Source organism: Rhinatrema bivittatum, chromosome 1 (assembly GCF_901001135.1).
Source record: "Rhinatrema bivittatum chromosome 1, aRhiBiv1.1, whole genome shotgun sequence".
NCBI lineage: Eukaryota > Metazoa > Chordata > Amphibia > Gymnophiona > Rhinatrematidae > Rhinatrema > Rhinatrema bivittatum.
Genome location: NC_042615.1, coordinates 536362615 through 536388050, shown reverse-complemented (window position 1 = coordinate 536388050; position 25436 = coordinate 536362615). Strand labels below are relative to the sequence as shown.

Sequence of the window (25436 nt, the reverse complement as noted above, 5' to 3'; positions counted from 1 at the left end):
GGCATTGCAGAGGCCAAAAGGCATCACTATATACTTGACACCCCAAGACACATTATCGACCCAGCTTGTGTGTCCCTTGCGGTTACCACCACAGTACCCACAGGAAAGACAGTCGTTCCACGCTGACTACGCGAACGTGTCCTCCGTTGGGCTCATGATTCAAAGCTAGCAGGACACCCTGGATTGTGCCAGGACCCTGGAAATGTTAAGATGCTTCTACTGGTGGCCCAGCATGGTGTCAGATTCCCGCAACTACGTTGACTCATGCCCTATATATGCACAGCAAAAGCCCCCTACGGATCGGCCATGGAGACTTCTTCAACCACTTCCAGCACCCACTAAACCCTGGTCCAGCATATCAACCTATTTTATCACCGACCTACCTCCGTCCCAAGACAACACCGTCATCTGGGTCTTCATCGATCGCTTCTCCAAGATGGCACACTTTATTCCTCTCTCCTACTGTTGTGGAATCTTCTAGCAGGTTAGCAATCTGTTGAGATTTGCTATGCGGATGGGAGGAGCTAGCAGTCTGATAGAATCCCCTGCCCAAAGGGGAGGAGTAGCAATCTGTAGTGTACTGCCTCCTATGGGACTGCTAAGGAATGGCAATATGTTATGATATAGACTGCAGAGTTGGCAATCTGTACCAGCGGAGTACTAGATATGGTGCTCAGCTGGACAGAAAGTAGATAGGTGCATCCTTGGGCCGATAGCAGATGACAGGGCCCCCAGGAGGGAGTCCAGAGAGGGACCACCGGCTAGGCTGGAGCATGGAGACAGACACAGATAGTTCTTTTATTAGAAAGGTAGTATAACCACCAGAGGAGGCAGTAGTGAGCTGGTATGCCCGGCAGGGCTGAAGTCCCTCAGATACTGGAACTGCGATTCCAAGATTGCTGAGCTGTAAAGAGACTGTAGATAGTGAATAGACAGGGTATGCAGATATACATAGCCAGTACTAGATGATAGCTCACATAAGGTCTTGAGATGGCTCAGTAGCTGGAAAGGGTTAGGCCCTCGAGGAGCGAGTACCTGGTTCCAGGGAAAGCTCTGAGAGAGTGGTGGTAACTCACAATAATCTGTACCTGGAATAGCTTCTAGTCAATAGAGAATATTCAGAGTGTTCAGGAACATCGGCGCTCGCTCCTCGAGGGCCTGTTCCTATATATCTTCTGAAATAGTAACTCACAATGTCTGTATATGCAATAGCTTCTGAACAAGGAGAATCTTCAGAATGTTCATGAACACAGGCCCTCGAGGAGCGAGTACCAGTTCATATCTGTAGTCTGAAATAAGAACTCACAATGTCCATCTCTTGCGATCGCTTCCAGGCAATGGCGAGTCTTCAGAGAGTTTAGGAATATGGGTCCTCGAGGAGCAAGTACCGGTTCCTATCTGTAGTCTGAAATAAGAACTCACAAATGTCTGTACCTGCGACAGCTTCTGGGCAAGGAGAATCTTCAGAGTGTTCAGGAACATAGGCCCTTGAGGAGCGAGTACCGGTTCCTATCTGTAGTCTGAAATAAGAACTCACAATGTCCGTCTCTTGTGATCGCTTCCAGGCAATGGCGAGTCTTCAGAAAGTTTAGGAATATGGGTCCTCGAGGAGCAAGAACCGGTTCCTATTTGTAGTCTGAAATAGAGAAAGAGAATGAGGCCCCCGAGGAGCGGGTACCCCTGGTAGGTCCGCAGAGGCAATGTTGCAAGAGTGAAGCGGGTCCGATGGAAATCCCGCAAGCAATCCTTTGGGTGCAAAGTAGTCTTGGACAGCCGAAGCTAGTCCAATCGGAGTCCTTGCTAACTCGATCTGTTAGCAAAAGTAAAGACCTTTTATGTTGGAAGCGGATGACGTCAATACAGGGGGACGCCCCTGAGGTTCGTGCCCTCGCCGGCACATACTTCGGAGCGCGCACCCTACGTCAACAGGAACATGGCTGATCCGTAGCGTCGAGCTGGCCCGGGGACGCCGGGGAGAAGCGGCATGGAGATGCCGTGGCATCAAGCTGTCCATCAGGCATGGAGGGAGTCGCCACACAGGTAGAGAGGGTGGAGCGAGAGCAAAAGCAGGCACGAACGCAACACCTACAAGAGGAACATAAAACAAAAGCCGGCTAAGTCTGGTATCCCCTAGCACCATACCTCTAGTAAAACCATACTCCCTTGGATCTTGCAATCAATAGGATTCCAGAAACTGCACTATCCTCTGATTTGGCAGTGATTCCATTAATGTGCTTACCACAGAGGTCCGACTAACCGGCCTGTAGTTCTCAGTCTCCTCCTTACTTTCACTTTTATGAATAGGAACCACATCCTCCTGTCTCCTATCCTCTGGAACTACTTCTGATTCTAGAGAAGCATTGAAAAGTCAGCCAGCATAGTTGCAGGGACTTGTCTCAGATGTATCCTATCTGGTCCCATTGCCTTAATCTATTTTAAGTTTAGTTAGCTCCTCACAAACACACATTTCTGAAAATCAATTGAGGTTTACTCCACTTCCAATCCTTTTGTATTCGTTTTATATGGGCCTTCTACTGAGAACATCGAGCAAAAATATTTGTTAAGCAATTCTGCATTTTCCTCATCCACCTCTACACATTCCTCCCCTTTACTTTTGAGTCTAGCAATGCCACCTTTGCACTTCCTTCTATCACTAACATATCTAAAAAAAAGTCTTATTCCCCCATTTTACCGTATTTTCTATTTTTAATTCCATTTGAATTTTCATATTCCTATTTTCCCACCTTCTCTTAGATTTTCCACATATTGTCACCTTTCCTTTTCTTTTTGCGATTTCTTGTAGTTTATGAGAGCCAACATTTTCTCCCTTACCTTTTCAGCTACTTCTTTAGAAAACCATAATGGCCTCTTTTTCCTCTTTCCTTTTTTTCCTTTATTTACTTTTCTAATAAAAAGGTTAGGTGCCTTTATAATATCTCCTTCTAGTTTTGCCCACTGTTCTTTTACTTCCCTAATGACTCCTTGAGGTACTCCCCCATTTTAACAAAGTTTTTCTGAAGCCTAGGACCCTCACCTTTGAATTTAATTTAATGTCATTTAATTTAATTTGTGACATATACAGTTTCCACTTTTCATGATTGGTCAGCTACTTCAAACCAGATTACATTCAGAAACTGTAGGTATTTCCCTGTCTCCAGAGGGCTTACAATCTAAGGGGCTCATTCATTAAGCTATGGTAATTAGCCCTGTCGCTTTGTGGCTCCTGCTGTATTTTTTCCCATGATAAAATATGGAGTACAAGAGATCTTCTGGTGGAGACAAGTGCTCCAGCAGGTCAGGTAGAGGTCCGAGGGGATCCCCATAGACCCTTCCTCTGAACCGAGAGGTGGAAGGATGCTAACTCATGACCCCGATGAAGATGATGGAGATCAAGGCAGAGACCTTGATTGTCTCGGAGGGTAAACTCCTGGGGCTGGTCCCTTCAGAAAGGGGGCAGCCTGTCTGACTTTATGATGGGAGTTTCCAGGAAGTGAAAGCTGGAGAGACTCTCTCTTGAAGGAACAAATCTGACATTCTTGACAGGAGAAGATTTTCCATACCTTATCACTGTTCACTGATAAGGTATGGAAAATCTTCATCATAGACTTTTATATCCATTGGTCTAGAGCTTGAGAAGGGACATAGTAACAATAGTATAATAGTAGCTGTGTGTGGTGCACATCTGCACATGAGGGAGTCAGGAACAAAGATGGTAGGTCTGCAGATAAAAGCTGGTGCAGAAAAACTTAGAGATCAGGCTGCAGAACTTGGAACTGCAGTGGGGAGTAATGGTGAGGTGAGTAGTGGGTGCCGTGTCTCAGGCAGGGAGGTAAGATATTTATTTATTTATTTATTAACTTTTATCTACCGACATTCGTGCAGCACATCATGCCGGTTATGATGCTGGCAGTGGCTTGGTTGCTAGAAAGCATAGCCTTTCTTGCTGTGATGTGGAGTTTTTGTATAGTTTCAGTTTTACCTGCTTTAAGAGACTATCCATTTGGTAGACCAGACATGAAAGAGCGGCTGCCTCCCAATACCATACACGACATGCCTGCAGGTCAAGTGGCCTGCCTGAAGGAAAAAGTGCTTCTTCCTTCAGCTGTCATTGCATCCACACTTGGCTGGCAGGCCCAAAGGAGATATCCTACACCAGTAAGGAACAAGGAGGGACTGCTGTCTAGGAGCCATCCTGGAAGACGGGAACATGGAAATACTCATGTTGAGAGGCAGGGAAGTGGGGAGGGAGAGAGGGGTATGCTAGGAAAATGGTCAGGGAGAAGATGGATAAGAGACCAGGGTTAGAAGCCTAGGAGAAGGGAGCTAATGGGGTGGTGATGGGGGAAGAATAGAGGGGGCAGGGGAAAGTTGGACAGAGAGAGGAGGATAGTGGAGAAGAGAGGAGAAGAGAGGAGACTCGTGCATTGTGGGAAGAGGGTGGGGGAGAGTGGGTGGAGAATGGTTGGTAGAAGGTGGTGGGCACAGAGTGGGGGCAGGGGTAGGGCATTAGGGGAAATCATGGCAAGAGATGTGAGGGGCATTGAAGGAAGTGCTGGGAAGAGAGTAGAGGATTCTCTGGGGTGAGAAGAGGAGGTATCTTTGGCCCTAGAATCAGCAGGATCTGGAGAAAACAGGGGTAGGGGGGCAGGAGGCACCAGTGGTGGTGTTTTTATTTTTCCAGTGTTGCACTACAGAGTCTGATTTCTTGGAGTTTTCAGTTCAGTTTTTGTTTGCACATATCTGGGAACTTTTGATTTCCTGTCATCTCTAGATCATCATTGGGTAGCGGGGTGGGGGGGGCCTGGTAGCAGCATGTCCACAGACTTTCTTTCTCCCACACTAGCACACTCACATGCTCACTCATTCACTTCCCTCCCTCTTCCATACTAATACATGCACTCTCACACACACATGCACACTCACTTTTCTTCCTTTTCCACACATGCACATTCACTTCTCTCCCTCTTCCACACACACACACACATGCACTCTCATACACACACACACTCATTCAGCCTGCAGAGCTGTCAAATCGGCCGGGTCCATAGCCTGTGCAATCTGTTGGAATCATGGTCCCTTGGGCTGAGGTGGAGTTGGCACAGCCTGCAGGCGGAGTTGGACGAAGCTGAGGCCCAACTAGAGCTTCGCCTATACCAGCCCACATTCCCCTCAGATTGAGCCTTTGGGTGTTGGGGCTGGCAGGTCTTAGATGGGGGGCCTCTTCAGATAGGAGGTCCTTCGAGGTCACTAGGCCAGAATACAGGAAATATAGGCATATTCAGAAGCAGGCCGAGGTCAGTGGCAGGTGGCTTTCAGAATATCCAGGAGGCAGGGAGTGGTCAGTGGCAGGCAGCATTCAGAATGTCCAGGAGGTAGGGTCAGTGGCAGGCAGTGTTCAGGAATATCCAGGAGGCAGGCTGAGGTCAATACTGGTTATCCATTTGAAGGGAAGGCAGTAGAATAGGCAGGATAGGAAAGCAAAGAGCAAGACAGGCAGATGAGGAAACAAAGAAGAATTGAAGACGATGACACTGGAACTGAAGACGAAGACAAGAAACACTGGAACTGCAGATGAGGAACACAGAGCAACTCACACTACTGAGCAGTAGAGACCCTGTTGCCGAGGCAAGGACTGTGGAGAAGCAAGGGCCTTTTATAGGCCAGAGCCTATGAAGTCATCAGTAGATGCTGTGGGGGATTTCCCGCCGCGGGTCCTTTAAATCTGTTGACATCAGGCGTGCGCATGACTAGCGGAGGCCAAGGAGTGTGCAATGGCAGTCTGCTGTGAGCCGCATTGGGAGCGTCCGGCCTGGTGGAATGTAGCAGCATGCTGCATGGTTGCACAGGGGATCATTGGCAGCGTCAGGGGCCGATGGAGATGGCACAGAGCCGGAGATAAGTGCAGTGGTTTGTGGAGGTGGAGGGGGGGAGACCCGTGAACCGCGAACCGCCAAATGCATCATTGCCAGCATTAGTAGAATGGGATTTATATACTGTTTGGATACTTGTAACCTGGATTGGCCATGGTTGGAAACAGGATGCTGGGTTTCATGGACCCTCAGTGTGACTCAGTATGGCAATTTCTTATGTTCTTATTTGTAACCTGGCCATTGTCGGAGTCAGAATGCTGGGCTTGAGGGACCTTTGGTCCGAACCAGTATCGCATTGCTTATGTTCTCAAGGCTGTATTGCTTTCTTCAGTAACCTACATGGTGGGATCTGAATGCAAGGGAAAAAGAATGTTTAATGGTAAAGGTATTCACACGTGCAAACCCATGTCCATTATCTAAAGCTAACATGTAGAGAGACCTATGCACTAAAGATTTTCTTCCATCCTGAGGTCCATATTCAAAAGCCATTTAGACAGGTAATGTAATAGTTATCCGTCTAATTGGCTTACCCGGCTATATTTAGCCCTTCTCTGCTGTGGCGGGCAAGAGGCGTTCCGAGGAGGCATGGAGTTAGCCGCATAAGTTAAGCAGCTAACGCTGATACTTGGAATTAGCCACTTAACTTATGAGGCTAATGCTGGTCGGGCCATAGGGATATCCTAAAGTTAGCCGGTTAGACATAGCCGGCTAACTTTAAGATAGCCAGGTATATTCAGTGGTGTGACCCCTTCTGGTGAGGCGAGACAGGCTCAAACCCCTCCTGGAGCGATGCGGCAGGCTCAAACCGCTGGGTATAGGAGCCTGCTACTGACTGGCCACAAGGTGTAGGAGTGGTTATGATAGAGTGGAAAGAGGGTATAGACCGGACTATAGAGCACTTGGTGGATGGAGACAAGCTGCCGATCCTCCGATCACCGGTCCCTGGTTCTGATGTGTGGGTTTGCAGATTAGTGAAAGCACAGGCAGCTCTGGAATGTCTTGGGAAACAGGTCATCAGCCGTGACTGACCTGCAGCTGTGGGAGGCAGAGCTCTGCTAGGCTTACCGTAATTAGTCTTTTCTGCTCTAGAGAAACTTGTTTCTGAGGCCCTAGCATGGAAGTCACAGGAGCATTACTGACCAGGTGAGTGCTAGGGCTTTCTGGTAGATTTTTTGTGGGAGGTTTTCTTCAAGGTTTCATGAGAAGATGTGCTAGGATTCTTTATCCACATTCTGCCAGTAGTAACTACATTGTTTGTCTGGCCAGGAGCAGAACACAGGCTAATTGAACAGGCTGAGGTTTTTTGTGAAGCAACTGTTCCGGTAGCTGTGCAACGGGGGCAAGGTTTGTCTGGGGGTAATAGGCTAGGGATACAGGGACATTTCCACCATCCTGGCTTAGGAGTGCTGCAATTCAAGCATTCTTGGTAAACTGAAACATTCTTCCTTTGACAGTTACTGCATGCCCAGGATTTCTGATCTGAGAGCTGACAGGCTAGACAGTTTTGGTAATGTGGAAAGTTCAGGGTTTGGCAACAGGCACAGGCAAAAAATCGTTGAGACTCAGAAATGTTGTGGGCAGTGGAAAAAAAAATTGACTCACCAAATTGGTACAGAGTCCTGTCCCTCTCTCCGGAGGTGGATGGCTTCGGCATGCTGTTATGATTGGGCGATAGCCAGGTGTGGTGAACACCACCTGCAGGGGTGACTCAGGACAGGAGAGTAGGAGCCACAGCAGAATCTCTGGTAAGGCTGGTTAGAGTCTCTGGATCCGGGTGCAAGATGAAAGGATTCTCTGGTGCTGGATGCTGGCTGAGAGGAGTCTCTGGTGCTGGCTGGAAGAATCTCTGGTGCTGGGTACTGGCTGAGTGGAGTCTCTGGTGCTGGCTGGAAGGAGTCTCTGATACCGGGTGTTGGCTGGAAGGAGTCTCTGGTGCTGGCTGGAAGGAGTTTTTGGTACCGGGTGTTGGCTGGAAGGAGTCTCTGGTGCTGGATGCTGGCTGAGAGGAAGGCTCTGGAACAAGGTGCGTGGGGGTAAGGGTGAACTTCAGGAAACACTGGAACAGCATGGGGGTACGCGTGGATGTGAGTGCAGGTAAGCACAGTCTGTACACAGGAACTGAGTGCGGGTATGGGTGGAATCAGGATAGTGTGCAGGTAAGCGTGAGACTGAATGTAGGTACGTGTGAGCTGGATGAGAGAACCAGGGCAAGCAGGACAGATACTGACTGGACTAGACAAGCCAAGCCAAGACTACACTGAACATGAACCACAAAGGCCCGAAGGCAGCGAGGCAAGGAAACAGGGGGAGTAGGACGGCAACAGGGAGGGAATCAGGAACAGAGGGGAACCACGAAGCAGGCAAGGCAGAAGGCTACAGGACAAGGCCGCGGAGCAAGACAGGTAGCGAGAAGCCCGGAGGCGCACAGGAAGTAACAGGAGGCTAAAGCAGGAAGCCCAAGGGAACTCGATGTCGAAGCACCGAGGCATGGGCTAGGCAGGGTTAAGTAGGGAGTTCGAGACATGGAGCAGATAGGCAGGACAGACTGGGCCAGCCAAGGGAGCGTGCTCATGAGGGGCCTCTGGAGGTGAGGAGGCTGCACAGCAACCATAGTCGTAACACTGGATATGTTTATCCAGCTAACTAGCCAAGCCACACAGCGGCTGAAAATGGACCCCCTTTGTCTCTATGGGAAAAATGCTTAGCATATAGGGCCTGTAATATAGAAAAAATGGAAAAATCAGATTTATGGCCCAGAAGTCCTTCCCTATTGCAGCATCCACTCTCCCACCTTATACTCATAACCTCAGAAAGGATGAAGAACTTCCTTAAGAAACCCGCTTTTAAAATGTCACTTTGGAGCAGAATAAACAATTTCCATTGTTTTAGGGAAGGACTCATTCAAAATGTTTAGTTGTCATTCTTCCGACAATGCTTTGTTTGCTTAGAAGCCATTGGTGATGTGAATGGTAACTACATTTGTGTGCTCAGGATGTTCCTAAGCCTTCATCCTATTGTTGAAAATATTTTTATATCTACCTTAATGTTTTCAAGTTCAAATGTACCTTGATGTATATTAGAGGCATCAGCAGATGAGAATTTTAATGACATCCTGTGCTGATGCAATTCATTTATAAGGGGAAAAATAACTTTCATATGAAATATATTGGGGGAAGTGGGAGGAGTGTTTTATTATAGGATGACTCATAGATTTTAATAGAAATGCCATAAGGACTTTCATCCTTTCAAACTGGCTTTTCATTCTCAGGAATTGCCATATGCCTTATCGATGGATATACTTGTTATGCCTTTTATTTTGGCTTCAAAAAGTCCAAAATCCCACTGTGTTTTACTTATATATACAAAGTTTGTCAAACTTTTTAAACGCCAGGGATTAATAAATAAAAATCCTTGGACTACTAAATTTAGATGCTCCTTTTTAATTATTTGTTTGTTCATTTTCATTACAATAAAATATAAAGTTAACATCAAATAGTGGTACCTGTAAGTAATGTGATCAACCCTAGCTGTGGATTATCAATTCTTTCAGTGACTCTTGACACGGTGCCGTGTTTTGAATTATTCTGCATCAGTAGGAATCCCAGGATTCTTTTATCATTAAGCACCTCCGTAAATTCAGCCTATTTTTTGAATGGTCCCATGGCATCTGCAATTCTGGAGGATTTTTAGGTAGTTCAAACTCCATGCTCTCAGGTTAAGAAACACAAGAAAATGCCATACTGGGTCAGACCAAGGGTCCATCAAGCCCAGCATCCTGTTTCCAACAGTGGCCAATCCAGGCCAAAAGAACCTGGCAAGTACCCAAAAACTAAGTCTATTCCATGTTACCGTTGCTAATGGCAGTGGCTATTCTCTAAGTGAACTTAATAGCAGGTAATGGACTTCTCCTCCAAGAACTTATCCAATCCTTTTTTAAACACAGCTATACTAACTGCACTAACCACATCCTCTGGCAACAAATTCCAGAGTTTAATTGTGCATTGAGTAAAAAAGAACTTTCTCCGATTAGTTTTAAATGTGCCCCATGCTAACTTCATGGAGTGCCCCCTAGTCTTTCTACTATCCGAAAGAGTAAATAACCGATTCACATCTACCCGTTCTAGACCTCTCATGATTTTAAACACCTCTATCATATCCCCCCTCAGTCGTCTCTTCTCCAAGCTGAAAAGTCCTAACCTCTTTAGTCATTCCTCATAGGGGAGTTGTTCCATTCCCCTTATCATTTTGGTAGCTCTTCTCTGTACCTTCTCCATCGCAATTATATCTTTTTTGAGATGCGGCGACCAGAATTGTACACAGTATTCAAGGTGCGGTCTCACCATGGAGCGATACAGAGGCATTATGACATTTTCCGTTTTATACACCATTCCCTTTCTAATAATTCCCAACATTCTGTTTGCTTTATTGACTGCCGCAGCACACTGAACCGACGATTTCAATGTGTTATCCACTATGACACCTAGATCTCTTTCTTGGGTTGTAGCACCTAATATGGAACCCAACATTGTGTAATTATAGCATGGGTTATTTTTCCCTATATGCATCACCTTGCACTTATCCACATTAAATTTCATCTGCCATTTGGATGCCCAATTTTCCAGTCTCACAAGGTCTTCCTGCAATTTATCACAATTTGCTTGTGATTTAACTACTCTGAACAATTTTGTGTCATCTGCAAATTTGATTATCTCACTCGTCGTATTTCTTTCCAGATCATTTATAAATATATTGAAAAGTAAGGGTCCCAATACAGATCCCTGAGGCACTCCACTGTCCACTCCCTTCCACTGAGAAAATTGTCCATTTAATCCTACTCTCTGTTTCCTGTCTTTTAGCCAGTTTGCAATCCATGAAAGGACATCGCTACCTATTCCATGACTTTTTACTTTTCCTAGAAGCCTCTCATGTGTTAGCGGCGTCGGCCGCGGCAGGCTGCGACCGGGACCAGGTGTCATGGCCGCCGACTGCGGTCGGCCACAACTGAAGCAAGGCCAACGGCCGCAGTAAACTAAAACTCACCCGGATCGCCGGTATGGTTGAGGGTGCCTGCAGGCGCAGGCAGCCCTTCTTCTTCTCTCCCTCTTGGCCGCTGCCATCGCTGTGTCGGCAGCATGGCTCCGCGGCGATCTGGCTCCTCCTCTCCTGCCCCTTAGGGCCGCGTTCGCGGCTGAAGGAATTTCTTAAAGGAGCTATGACAGGAAGTGTCATGGCTCCCCCTGAAGCTCCTCCCCCGGTTTCCTGTACTTAAGGCAAGGGCTGAGCATTCAGTCCTTGCCTTGGTATTGAGGTTCCTGCCTGAGTGTGTTCCTGGCTCCTGGTTCTTGGTTCTTCGTCCCGCTCTTCTCCCCTGTTCCATGGATTGATTCTTGGCTTCTGACCTCTGGACTGGTGGACGTGTCTTCTCCTGGCTTGACCCCGGTACGGATTTGAACTCTTCTCCTGGCTTGGCCCGGTACGGATTTGGACCCTTCTCCTGGCTTGACCTCAGTACGGCGTTGGACCCTTCTCACGGCTTGACCCCGGTACGGCTCTGGACCTTTCTCCTGCCTTGATCCTGGCCTGGACTCGGACCCCGCTGGTATATTGATTCTCGGACCAGTTTTGGACTTTTCTTCGACTCCGTCCTCAGACTGTCTCGACCTGCTGGAGGCGCCAGCCGTCTGGAACCCACGACCTGCAGGAGGCGCCTGCATCCAGACCTTCTACAGTCTTCAGAGGAGTCGCCTAAGTCCCAGCGGCCGGACCCCTACAGGCTCCTCCTTGGGGGGTCGCGTGTTTCCAGGGTGAAGACTTCTAGCAAGTCTCTACAGTCCAAGAGGCCTCGCCCTTCGACAGTAGTCATCTACCTCGAGACAAGGGTCCACTTTCACAACATCATGAGGAACTTTGTCAAACGCCTTCTGAAAATCCAAGTATACTATATCTACCGGTTCACCTTTATCCACATGTTTATTAACTCCTTCAAAAAAGTGAAGCAGATTTGTGAGGCAAGACTTGCCTTGGGTAAAGCCATGCTGACTTTGTTCCATTAAACCATGTCTTTCTATATGTTCTGTGATTTTGATGTTTAGAACACTTTCCACTATTTTTCCTGGCACTGAAGTCAGGCTAACCGGTCTGTAGTTTCCCGGTTCATTTATTTTGGCTTAGCGGTTTTGTCCTGTTGCTTTGGGCTTCTGGGTCAACCAGAACCAGTTTGTACTGGGTTATGGCACCAGGAGGCTTCAATTACAATGTCCCAGGGTTTTTTCCCTTATTTTATCACCATCCTCCCACTCCTCCTATCCAGCCCAGCCACTGCAACAACAGTCCTTGGCCAGGGGCAACAGCTACTTTTGGTAAAACATTTAATTCTATTATCTTGCCTTTCAGCATTAAGATTATCTGGCTCACTTTTGGACTGGTTTAAATCCTCTCTTTCAAACAGGTCCCAGCGAGTAAAAGTTAACACTGAGACCTCCTCATGGGCACTCATTAAGACTGATGTACCTCAAGGCTCTGCTTTGTCAGCAGTTCTTTTCAACATATATTTGACATTTTTGTGTCATTTACTTGGGAGCCTTGGGGTCCATTACAGGCTATACTGTAGGTGGATGATATTCAATTCTTTTTTTCCATTAAAATCCAGTTGGGCTTCCACTATACAATTTGCATCCTTATGCTTGAGCATAATTTAAAGCTGATTGAGACATAACAAGCTTTCCTTCAATGCTGATAAATCTGAAATCATGATTCTCTCACCATTTCCTGCTGATAACTCTCCCAAGTCCCTTGTATTTGATGGACATCACATTCTGACTTCAGATACAGTGCGTAGCCTTGGTGTAACCACAGACTCTGCTATGAACATGAAAGCTCATATTAAATCTGTCATTCAGATCTCTTTTGCTAAGTTGCTCTTGCTACGTCATCTGAAACCAATTCTTGACCCTGTACTTTTTTGGGAAGTTTTCCAATTTCTTGTCCTAAGAACATAAAATATGCTATTCTGGGTCAGACCAAAGGTCCATCAAGCTCAATATTCTGTTTCCAGCAGTGGCCAATCCAAGTCACATGTACCTGGCAAGTACCCAAACATTAAATAAATCACGAACTACTATTGCTTATTAATTATAGCAGTTTATGGATTTTTCCTCTAGGAACTTATCCAAACCTTTTTTAAACCCAGTTACACTAACTGCTGTAACCACATCCTCTGGCAATGAATTCCAGAGCTTAACTATGCACAGAGTGAAAAATAATTTTCTATCCGGGCTAGATTATTGTAATGTCTTATATATCAGCCTTCCAGCTAATTCATTGTTCAAATCATTCAAAATTTATTGGCCCACTTGCTTACTGATGTACCCATTCGTGAACACATAACTTCTGTCCTTAAATCACTACACTGACTTTCACTTCATTGACATATCCAATACCAACCAACAACTATAATTTTCAATTTACTAAACAATGTATCATCTCCCTGGGTAACCTCCTTACTATAAGTCTACACCCCTGTATGTGCCCTTTGATCATTTAATTTATGGTTAATTGACGACCCATCTCCCAAAGCTGCACTATTTGGCAGAGCATTCCCTATTACGGGTCTTGAATTATGGAACTCCTTACCTGTAACTACATGCAACATTAAGAAACCAAAAGCCTTCAAGAGAGCATTAAAAAATCTCTTTATTTAAAACTGAGTTCAATCCTATTTAGATTTTTGATTAGACATCTTACTCCCCTGTGCTTGCAGTAATGCTTATATGATATTTTTATTGTGTTTGAACTGTATGCTTTTATGTTGCTACCATGTGACTTATATTATGTATGTAAATTGTACCCTGTTCCAAACTATGGTGGGGTGGGTAATAAACATGTTAAATAAATAAATAAAAAATATAGGTGCATCTCAAATCTAGTCACTAGGTATTACTGTTGTGTGATGTGGACACCCTCTTCAGAAGCTATGAATGCTGTCTCTGCAGCATCCCCAACCTTGGACATCCCCAGGAGAAGCTGGACTTGGGATTTCAGCCCAGGTTGCCCACATGATGGTGCGCAGCACTGCCACTGAGACTAATACATATTCTTTACATGCCTGCAGAAAGACACAAAATAAAACATTCCAGAACCTGTGACCCTCAGTGACATCACTGCCTTGGAGCTTTACTTCACTTCACTTTCTGTCTCAGGCAAAGGAAGAAAATTGTCAGTTTGAGAGAAAATAAGAGTTAAAGAAACCAGATCCAGCCTCCTTTATATCTGATAGAAGGCAAGCTTTCCCTCTTTAGGGAGGTCTGAAGTGAAACATTTGCAAATCAGTAGATTATAAAAACAGTACATCACAAATATATGATTGTTTATTTATGTACTCTGATCAAGCCATCTCAAGAGTAATTCTTAAGATGTTTCTTACATGTACATCACTTCCAGTATGGAGCTCTTCCTTTAGGCCTATGCCTATCTTCCATTCGAACAACTTTTAAAAAGTCATATTGTAAATAATTTGCTTCTGAACGATAGCACTAGTTTAGTTTCTTATTTAGATGCTAGGGAGGTTAAGTTTCTAGATGTTATAAAAGACTGCTTCATGCAGCAGCTGGTCATGGAATCAGAGGGAGGAAGGGGGGACGGACTACTTAAGATCTATCTCCCAGTGGAACACAGGACCTGTGCAAGGGGTAAAGGTGGTAGATTTGCTTGACAACAGTGAACATGGAATTTAATTTGATATAATCACTGAAGGGAGGACAATAAGTAAAACTGATGCAGAAGTATATACCTCTAGCTGCCGCGATGATAGTGTCGGCCCGGCTATGTCCCTCCCTCTCCCAAATCCATTACCCACAACATCCACATATATAGTGACACCCTACCATAAATTGGTACAGTATTCATAACAATGAAATAACAACAGAAGCATAGCAATTGGATATAAAAGGCAGGAGCTTTATTCAACAATATATACCCCTTAAACAGCCTGTATTATGAGGGAATCAGGGGCAGCAGAAGGGGTAATAATCGCTCCCAGAGCATACCTCACTTACCCATCCAAGTCACGATAAGCCCATGAGGCACCAGTCCCAAATCAGTCCATAGGGGTGATTATGCACTTTCCTGGAAGCCCAATGCACAAAAGAATGTCCAATAATCCATGCAGTCTGCTGAACCTGGCTTAAATCTGCAACAACATTTAGGAGTTAAGAGTAGTTGTATTCGCCCAATCCAATCTGGCATAAGTATTAACTGCAGTGGATCTCCATCTTCCTTTTGCTTTATGGTATTGATCTGTAAGCCTGCCTGCGCCGCGCTGGTTGCTGCTCCAGTCCTAAAGGAGTGGGTGGAAACGTTTTTGGGATCCAGGCCCATTCTGGTTACTGACAATCTGAGCACAGCGGAAACTGATCTCTGGTCCTTGGGACCTGATCATCATGCACAAGTAAATGTTCACCACCAGAGGGCCAATGGCCAAGTACTTCTCCATGTTCTGCATGGGACAAGTGGCACATAACTCAATATGGTACAAGGAGAGGATTGCATCCTTCGCTGTTTGATCAGTATCGACTTGTGTATCTTTATGTGAAGTGCTTGAGCTGTATATGTCATGTTCCACAACAATATGCCTCTGATATCCATATCATTCTTGGTGGAGGCCACAAGCTTGTTCGTGCATAAAGCATGAAAGAAAGCCGATGAGAAGGCTAGGCAGAACAGGTTGGTTTCAAAATCTGAAGCACAGATGGATGCCAACAGAACTCAGAAGTTCACAAGTAAGTCATGTGTAAGTGGAAACTGTAAGTCCATCAAAGGCCCCAACTTCCTTGACCAGCCAGTCAACATCTTCTTTAACAGAAAAGACTTATTTATTTATTATTTATTTATTTATAAGTTTTATATACCGCACAATGGGGTAGAGATCTATCCGTCTAGGCGGTTTACATAATCACACATACATAATTTAAAATCCATACATAAATTACAATTTAAAAGACTTCTCAAATTGACATTGTATTAACAGATATACCGTATTTTTCGCTCCATAAGACGCACTTTTTTTCCCCCAAAAGTGGGGGGAAAATGTATGTGCGTCTTATGGAGCGAATATAAAAAATAAAATAAAAATCTAAACAAAATCACCCCACCCTCCTGACTCCCCCAAGACCTGCCAACTTAATTTACTACAACCCCCCACCCTCCTGACCCCCCCAAGACCTGCAAAAAGTCCCTGGTGTCCAGCGGGGGTCCGGAGCGATCTCCTGGGCTTGGGCTGTCGGCTGCCAGTAATCAAAATGGCGCCGACGGCCCTTTGCCCTTACTATGTCACTGGGGCTGACCAATGGCAGCGGTAGCTGACCAATGGCAGTGGTAACCCCTGTGACATAGTAAGGGGAAAGGGCCGTCGGCGCCATTTTGATTACTGGAAGAACATAGATCCACAGCAGCGGCTGAATTGCTGTGCCTGCGCCAGGGTTCTCGTCCTCTGGCCAAATATGCGGTCAAATTTTGCACGTTGGCAACAGAGTTGGACTGGAGGGAGGACAGTCTTCATAGTATCTTCTTGGAAGGATTATCCTCACGCATTAAAGATAAGCTAGTGGCAAGGGACCTTCCTGATGACCTTAACAGCATGATAGACCTGGCAGGAAGGGTCGACCGCAGGCTCCAACAACTATCTCGAGAAGGGAGAACAGGTCGGAGACCGGTTAATCTGGCGCCTGCATTCTGTTAACCCATGTCTTCTCCTTCTGCCTCTTTGGGCAGTCAGGGTGTGGAACCCATGCAACTGGGATGAGATTCTCTTTCCCAGGAGAGGAGACATCAACGCTCGCTAGGCCTTTGTCTATACTGTGGGAATAAAGGGCATTTCTTAGCCCAATGTGGTGAACGGATGGAAAATGCCAGGGCCTAGGCATCATATGGGGAGCTGACCCTAGGCTGCATCAATCCCGCTCCTCAATATACTGTACCAGTTACCCTGAGTACCCTGGAGGTTCCTTCTCCACTTTGGCTTTTGTCGACTCTGGAGCAGGAGGAAATTTAATTCTCGCTGACCTCGTTTGACAACTACAGCTTGCTGGACAACCTCGTTTCCCTCCGCTTCGAATTTCTTCTATTCATGGAACTCTCCTTCCGGGGAGTATCTCTACCAGCACTAAGCCCTTAACTCTCCATACAGGACTCCTGCATACTGAAGAGATTTCCTTCCTAGTGCTAGAGAAAGCCATTCACCCTATCATCTTGGGCTTGCCTTGGCTCCAGAAGCACTCCCCAGTTATCCACTGGGATACCCTCCAAATAGCGTCCTGGAGTCCAGCCTGTTTTACTTCATGCCTAGCTACAGTTCCGTGGCCCTGCGTTCTGCTCCTGACTACACCTCTAACAATACCCAAATACTATCTGGACTACATGGATGTTTTTTCTAAGGAAAAGGCTGAACTTCTTCCGGAACATCGGCCCTTTGATTGTGCCATAAACTTGTTGCCAGATACCCCCCCCCCCAAAGGGCGTGTATATCCCTTGTCACTTTTGGAAACCCAAGCCATGTCTAGCTACATTCAAGAGAACTTGGACCGTGGCTTCATCTGACCCTCCAACTCTCCAGCGGAAGCCGGATTCTTTTTTGTAGCTAAAAAGGATGGGTCACTTAGACCTTGTATCGATTACCGGGGTCTGATTCAACGAGATAGATACCCATTGCTGCTGATTCCAGAACTTTTAGACCGGCTGCAAGGAGCCAAGATTTTCACTAAGCTTGACCTCCAGGGTGCGTATAATCTCGTAAGAATACGACCAGTTGAGGAATGGAAAACTGCGTTCAATACTCGAGACGGGCACTATGAGTACCTGGTCATGCCATTTGGCTTAAGTAATGCCCTGTGGTTTTCCAAAACCTAACGAATGAAGTGTTAAGAGACATGCTACACACTTCTGTCATCGTATACTTGGATGATGTATTGATTTACTCCAAGGACCTCGCTACGCATCGCCTACATGTTCGGAGAGTATTACAAAAACTTCGAGACAATTGTCTTTTTGCCAAATTGGAGAAGTGCCAGTTTGAGCAGGAATCTCTGCCTTTTCTTGGATACATTGTGTCTTCTACAGGCTTCCACATGGACCCTGACAAAGTGACAGCAATCAAGGATTGGCCCCAACCAGTGGGGGTTAAGGCTCTTCAGCGCTTCCTTGGATTCGCTTTTACCGCCAGTTCATACCGCATTACTCACAGAGGGTGACTCCACTCACCGCCCTTACCAAGAAGGGAGCGAATGCCATGACTTGGCCTCTGGCAGCACAACTTGCCTTTCAGAATCTAAAAGAAGCCTTCCTTCTGGATACTTGCGTACACCATCCAGATCCACAGCGTCAGTTCATTGTGGAGGTAGACGCATCTGATCTAGCCGTAGGGGCTGTCCTTAGCCGGATATCCAATAAAGGCAAATCACTACCATGTTCCTATTTCTCTTGAAAGCTCACACCAGCTGAGAAGAACTATGGCATAGGGGACAAAGAACTATTGGCCATTAAGTTGGCATTTGAAGAATGGCAATGATGATATAATAACTGATGAATATGATGTAGTATAATTACAACTCAACAATGAAACATCATATGTGGAAACGGAATATTTTCCTTGAAATGAACGGAAATCTCATAAAATATATTTGTAGAAACGTTAGCTATTGAAGCTTTGAGCAGTCTATTACTTTGAGACTGTTACGTTCAATTTTTTAATCATTGATTTCCGTTCATTATATTCAACAATATGGGACACACAGTTTTGACTTTAAGTTATTTCTTGCCTTCTTAGTGTCAAACTGTCTTAGGGTCGTTGTTATACCCTAATATTTTAATAAAGAGCGACCGCTCTTTTGTTCGAGAGCCGCCGCTCTGGAAATAGGCTTGATATAATGGGAGCTGCCGCAGTGTGGAATGGCTGTCCCTTATCTGAAATATAACATGAATGTGATTGGTTCACACTAGGGGGTAGATTTTCAAATACCGCGAATAGGCGTACTTTTGTTGGCGCTCCAGGCGCAAACAAAAGTACGCTGGATTTTAGTAGATACGCGCGTATCCGCTAAAATCCAGGATCGGCGCGCGCAAGGCTATCGATTCCGTATAGCCGGTGCGCGCCGAGCCGCGCAGCCTACCTCCGTTCCCTCCGAGGCCGCTCCGAAATCGGAGCGGCCTCGAAGGGAACTTTCCTTTGCCCTCCCCTCACCTTCCCCTCCCTTCCCCTACCTAACCCACCCGCCCGGCCTGTCTAAACCCCTCACTTACCTTTGTCGGGGGATTTACGCCTCCCGGAGGGAGAAGTAAATCCCCGCGCGCCAGCGGGCCGCTAGCGCGCCGGGACGCGACCTGGGGGCAGGTCCGGAGGGCGCGGCCACGCCCCCGGACCGCCCCGGGCCGTAGCCACGCCCCCGAGCCCGCCCCCAGAACGCTCCCGACACGCCCCGAAAACGCTGCTGCGCTCGGTCCCGCCCCCGACACGCCCCCCTCCGAAAACCCCGGGACTTACGCGCGCCGGTAGGCCTATGTAAAATAGGCTCACCGGCGCGCAGGGCCCTGCTCGCCTAAATCCGCCCGGATTTGGGCGGATTTAGGCGAGCAGGGCTCTTAAAATCCGCCCCTAGGTTGTTTGTGATTGGCAATAACTGAAGTGAGGCCAAAACTATAAAAAAACAGGTGAAAGGAGAAAATGGTGGATCCTTGATGGAAACGCTGTACCCGAGAAGAGGACACAGAATCACGCCACGTTGCAAGAAACGTATGTAACTAAAGGAGTACTTAATAATTCCACTTTAAGGTAAATAATGACTTTTACATGAGAGACATTGTTTTATCTTTCGTTGCAGAAATATATACACATTGTCACAGGCCCCTGAGGAAGTATTACACAAAACACGAGCCGTGTTGGGCACAGTCAGGCAGCTCTCAAGTAGAGCGGCAGTTCCCATTATATCAAGCCTGTTTCCAGAGCGGCATCTCACGGACAAAAGAGCGGTCGCACTTTATTAAAATATTAGGGTATAACAACGACCCTAAGACGGTTTGACACTAAGAAGGCAAGAAATAACTTAAAGTCAAAACTGTATGTCCCATTTTGTTGAATATAATGAGTGGAAATCAATGATTAAAAAATTGAACGTAACAGTCTCAACGTAATAGACTGCTCAAAGCTTCAATAGCTAACGTTTCTACAAATATATTTTATAAGATTTCCGTTCATTTCAAGGAAAATATTCCGTTTCCACATATGATGTTTCATTGTTGAGTTGATTTGAAGAATGGCGTCAGTGGCTGGAGGGGGCCCAACACACTATTATCAACTATACGGATCACAAGAATCTAGAGTTTTTGTGTCGAGCTCAACACCTTATCCGCGACAGGTCCCTATTCTTCAGCTGGTTCAACTTCTCTCTTCGCTACAGACCAGCTTCTAAGAACATTCGGGCGGATGCCCTGTCCCGCACCACTGAGTCTGAGGATGCTCTTAACTCTTCTCACTACATCCTAGACCCAGCTAAAGGAATTAGTCAAGTGTTCTCCAATTCTGATTTGATCTTACGTTTAGTGCTCCCAATGTATGAAAGCTTATAAGGACATTTAATCAAATAAATTACTTGAGTTGTATTGCAGTTTGAAAATAAACTTTGAGAGTTATGCGAAATCTGTGAAAATGGATGTTGCATGCATTTTCTTGCATTGGCTGCTATATCTGCTAGAGTATATCCCCTACTCTGGTTTAATTTAGCAACAAATTTTACACCAATGACCAGATAAAAAGAAAATATTCTTAAAGTGTGAAGCTCATACGAGCATTTCCAATGCTGCCTTTCAGGGAAGGAGATGAGTACAGATGGTGGGAAAGTTAGCAATTGTTACATAAGCAAGAGGGTCTCCTGAAGTTTCATTTTCAATAGACTTTCTCATGTCTCTAGAATACAAAATGTCTATACAGAAGCCAGCTTATGTTAGGACCAGTTGGTCTGGGCTCTGCGAACACCATCCTAGGAGTGCCACGAGACAGCAGGGCAGGACTAGAGCGCATGGCTGCAACAGACAAGGCTTGGCTGAAATGCAGAGCTGGAACTGAGGTGTGAGTGCAGGCAAGGACTGCAACTAAAACTTGACTAAGACAAGAGAAGGCAAGACAAGTACAACACGGAATATGGAACATAAAGGCCCAAAGACTGCATTAGGCAGGGAAGGCCCTGAGGGGCAAGACAATGGAGAGACCTAGATAGGCCATAGAGCAAGACAAGGCCTATATAGGCAAGGCCACAAGGCACCAAGTGCCTGGGCAAGAAGCCAAGATAGATTTGCATCATAGATACCAAGATAGATGTAGGGCTGAGGCTTGGGTGTGGTGTAGGCAAGGAGGAGAAGTTTGGCAAGGCTGCAGGAACAGGCAAACTGAAGATTCCTGGTGGCAAGGAGGCTGTACCATAGACTGAGTAGTGAGGAGCTGACATGGAAAGCATGGAATAGAGCTCTGAGGAGACCTCTGTTGGCAGGGAGGCATCATGGTCAGGGTACAATGAGGCTGAGTAGCAGGTGAAATCATAACAGCTTACTGTTTTCAATTTTGGGAGAGAGACTAGGAATGGATCTGTAACTGCCAGGTACTTGTGACCTAGACTGTAAGACAGAATGCTAGTCTCCATGGCCTTTTGGTCAGACTGAACATGGCATATTTTTTGTGTTATCTGGGTAGTACAGGCAGTTTATGTCAACCTTCTTTCCCCACTCCATGAACAGCAGAATACCTATTTGGAAGGAGGCAGTGAGCAAAGAAATCATCTGTACTCCAGGCTTCCCCGCCCCCCCCCCCCCCCCCCCCCCGCAAAGCTTCGAAATTGATCTTATGCTATATGTGGTGCAAAACGTTGGGCCATGTACAGTGACCTAACACGTTCTGCTAGCTATACTCCCCTCAGCCTCTAGGGAACCCCATCTTTACACACCTGTATGTTTCTCTTGACTACAGAGTAAGTTCTATAAAGAAAGGACTATCGCTTATGGGGCGGATTTTAAGAGCCCTGCTCGCCGGTGCGCCTATGTTCAATAGGCCTACCGGCGCGCGCAGACCCCGGGACTCGCGTAAGTCCCGGGGTTTGGCGAGGGGGGCGTGTCGGGGGCGGGCCCGAGCCGCGCGGCGTTTAGGGGGCATGTCGGCAGCGTTTTGGGGGCGGGCCGGAGGCGTGGTTACGGCCCGGGGGCGTGGCCACGCCCTCCGGACCCGCCCCCAGGTCGCGTCCCGGCTCGCTGGCGGCCCGCTGGCGCGCGGGGATTTACGCCTCCCCGACAAAGGTAAGGAGGGGGTTTAGACAGGGCCGGGCGGGTGGGTTAGGTAGAGGAAGGGAGGGCGTTAGAGGATTCCCTCCGAGGCCGCTCCGATTTCGGAGCGGCCTCGGAGGGAACGGGGGTAGGCTGCGCGGCTCGGCGCGCGCCGGCTATACAGAATCGATAGCCTTGCGCGCGCCGATCCAGGATTTTAGCGGCTACGCGCGTATCTACTAAAATCCCGCGTACTTTTGCTTGCGCCTGATGCGCCAGCAAAAGTACGCCTATTCGCGCGGTCTGAAAATCTACCCCAAAGTGTATTTCTACAGAGCAGCGTTCTCTAGAAAAAAACCCGTGCTGATATAATAAAAGATGCACATCTTTTATTCTAAATTAAAACAAAACTGTAATACAAATGAAAACAAAAATATCAGTTTCCACCAAAGAGAATACAAGGCAGCCGGAAGGCAGATGTACGAAGCCCGGACTGGCTCCTCTTACAGATACGCGCCCGCAGCTGCATTAACCGAAACCTCTTCCCTCTGGCCCGCCCAGCACTTCGCCGCGGTCACTGCTAGAAGGTGGGAATCTCGCTTCGCTACAGCCCCTGGCGCGGGCGCGAGTGCGAGCGCGCGCGCGCGCTCTACTTCCTGTGGGCCCCGGAGGAGGAGCTGAAGCTGCACGCGCGCAGTGCACGAGCGCCAGCGAGAGAGAAAGCAAGACCGGGCTCGGAGCTTCCCTCCCCCCCCCCCCCCCCCCCTTCCCGTGATTGCCCTCTGTTCGTCAGCTCCGCGGATCATGTCCGGTGCGGGAACCCCCAAATCCTTGCCCTCCTCCGGCCAGCGTTCCCTCCACGACATCCCGCACCCGCTGGCGGGCTCTGGTAGCGAGGAGGAGATGGTGGCAGTGGCGGCGGCGCTTACCCCAAGCCCGGAGCTGCCCAACACGGGCACCAACAGCAGCATCGGGGACAAGGTACATGCATGTGGTGATCCGGCACTGCAGCATGCACACCGTGTATAGCTGTATGTGTATGCATGTATATAATGCGCGTCTGATCCCCACCGTACATGGGGTTTGGTTACTGCTCTCTCCTGCATTCTCTTCCTTGCCTGTTCCTGGAGCAGGGGGGGGACCCGTCAGTTTGCTCCTGTTTTCTCTTTCTGTGGATCGTGGTGGGGGTGGGGCTGAGATGGGAGGCAGTTTATGTGGAGCTAGCATCCATCTTTTTTTTTTTTTTCCCCCTTCGTTAGAGCCTGGGAAAAAAAAAAAAAAAGCAAGCAGAGGGCTAAGCAGGTCGTGTTGGATTTCGGCGGCGGGTGGGTGCCCGCTTGCCTGGCGGTCGGGATTGTTAGCGGCTGCTTGCCCTGGGTGTAACGGGCAGCCTTAACCTGTAGGTTGTTGATTCTTTACTTTATGACGTAAAGCAAAGAATCACTGCCGCCCCCCAAACACCCGTTGTCATGGCAAATGATGTTCCCGGGCCGCCTCTTTGCAACGGGGACTCGTCCATGGGAGAAGCGACGAGTTTATGTGGCGGGGTGGGGGAAGGCAACAAAACTTAGTGGAAAACCTATACAGTATCACTATGGAGGTGGGGATCTTGCATCACTTTTTTTTTTAACTTTTTTCTTGCATATACTCTGATTACGCTTTTGCAAAATACAAATGGAGGTTGCGTTTTTTTTTTTGTTTTTTTTTTTTTTTTTTAAGCAGCCGCAGAAAACCTTTGCACTTCGGTTTCCAGGTTGGCTTCTTTTCTTGCCTGGCCTTGGACTCTTCCCAGCCGTGTGCGAGTTGCAGGCCCCGGAGACGGAGGACAGGGCAGCGCCTGTGTGCATCCCTAGGGCAGACCAGCGCCTGCCTTTGCCCATTCTCCTGGGCTCGCTCGCTTGCTCTCGCTGGTCTGGTTGTTGAAAGTCAGTTAAGTTTGTAACTGTTGTTTAGTTGCGTTTTTCCTCTCACTGTTTTCTTTTACCCATTAAAGACCCCCCACCCTCCCTTTTTCCTTCCTGCCCGTAGGTGACTTGTTAATGCCACCTACTTATACCCTGTCCCTGTTTTACCTGGAACAGTGGATTCCAAAGCCTTTTGGTTCTGAAGTCCACATTGCTCTGCCCCTACAGATTTTTTTCACTTGCAGCAAGACCTTAAGTATTCTTTTTTTTGGTGGGAATGCAGTTTCCATTATTTCTTGGTTCTCTTTATAGACAGTGGGTATAACTTTCTTGATCCATAGTGTCCTGGATTCCTGCTGAAGTGAGTATCTTTTAGGCCCCCGCACCCCACTGTGAAAACTGCAGCTGAAGAATACATTTTTGCCCTCTAACAATTCCTCCTCTTTTATATTTCCAAGCTTCCTAGCACAGTTACTGAGGAATCTCTTGCTTTTGATTAGTGACAGCAGACCCGTGCCCTTCTTATATTCCAAAGGATGATGAATGCCTCCCTAGCTGTTTGTATAGGAGCGTCTAAAAATAGTAACACAGTAAATGATGGCAGATAAAGACCAAAGTGGGCCATCTAGTCTTCCCAGTAAGGTGTTCATCGTTGTAACTGCTGCTCTGTGTAGGCCAGCCCCCATGCCCGGTGCTGTTAAAGAGCATGTATGGGTAGTGCCATCAACAATTGTTTAGGAAAGGTGGAGCTGGAACTGCTTGCTAGCTCTGACATGGCACTCTGCTCTTTTGAAGTGGTACGGTTTGAAATTAATCTTCTCATGTTCTATTCCTTCCTCCTGCATTGACCTCCAAATGTTATTCGATCCCACTACTTTTAATCCAGCATTTTTTATGTGACTGAAAGTACTTTAACAGATGTGGACTAACAGTTACAAATTTTATAGTGTTTACATGAGAGCTGAAAACCACGTATAAATGAGAAGTCACAGCCAAGCGTTTGAAACAGGTCAGAGAATTAGTAACTTTTTTTTTTTAGAGGTTTGTGGAATGTGCGAATGTCCTGCGAAAGGCAGGTCTAATAAAGTGGGAGAAGGAAGTTTAGAAGCTATTAAAAAGTGTGGTCTGTCTCAGTGGTTCCCAGATCTGGTCCTCATGAGCCCACCACAAGTCTGTTTTTCTGGGTATTCACAATGAATATTCATATGGTATACATTTGCATCAGCACTCGGGCTAATCTGCATGTTTTGGTTACTGGGAAAACCAGTGTATGGGTGCTTAAGGACTGGACTTGTGTTAATAACTATGCTGGAATTTCTCTAGAGACCACTGATTGAGGGTATAGGAGCAGCTCTGGCGTAGAACACTG

General features: G+C 47.0%; 1 protein-coding gene across 1 annotated transcript in view; it reads left to right on the top strand.

Moving 5' to 3' along the window:
• The first annotated feature begins 22821 nt into the window (after positions 1 to 22821).
• Positions 22822 to 25436, top strand: part of SNX30 (sorting nexin family member 30) — a 134889-nt gene continuing 132274 nt past the window's right edge. Inside the window, exon 1 of the mRNA XM_029614243.1 lies at positions 22822 to 23144. Within this exon, the coding sequence (XP_029470103.1) occupies positions 22968 to 23144 (177 nt within the window). The 5' untranslated portion in view covers positions 22822 to 22967. The remainder of the gene's footprint in view (positions 23145 to 25436) is intronic.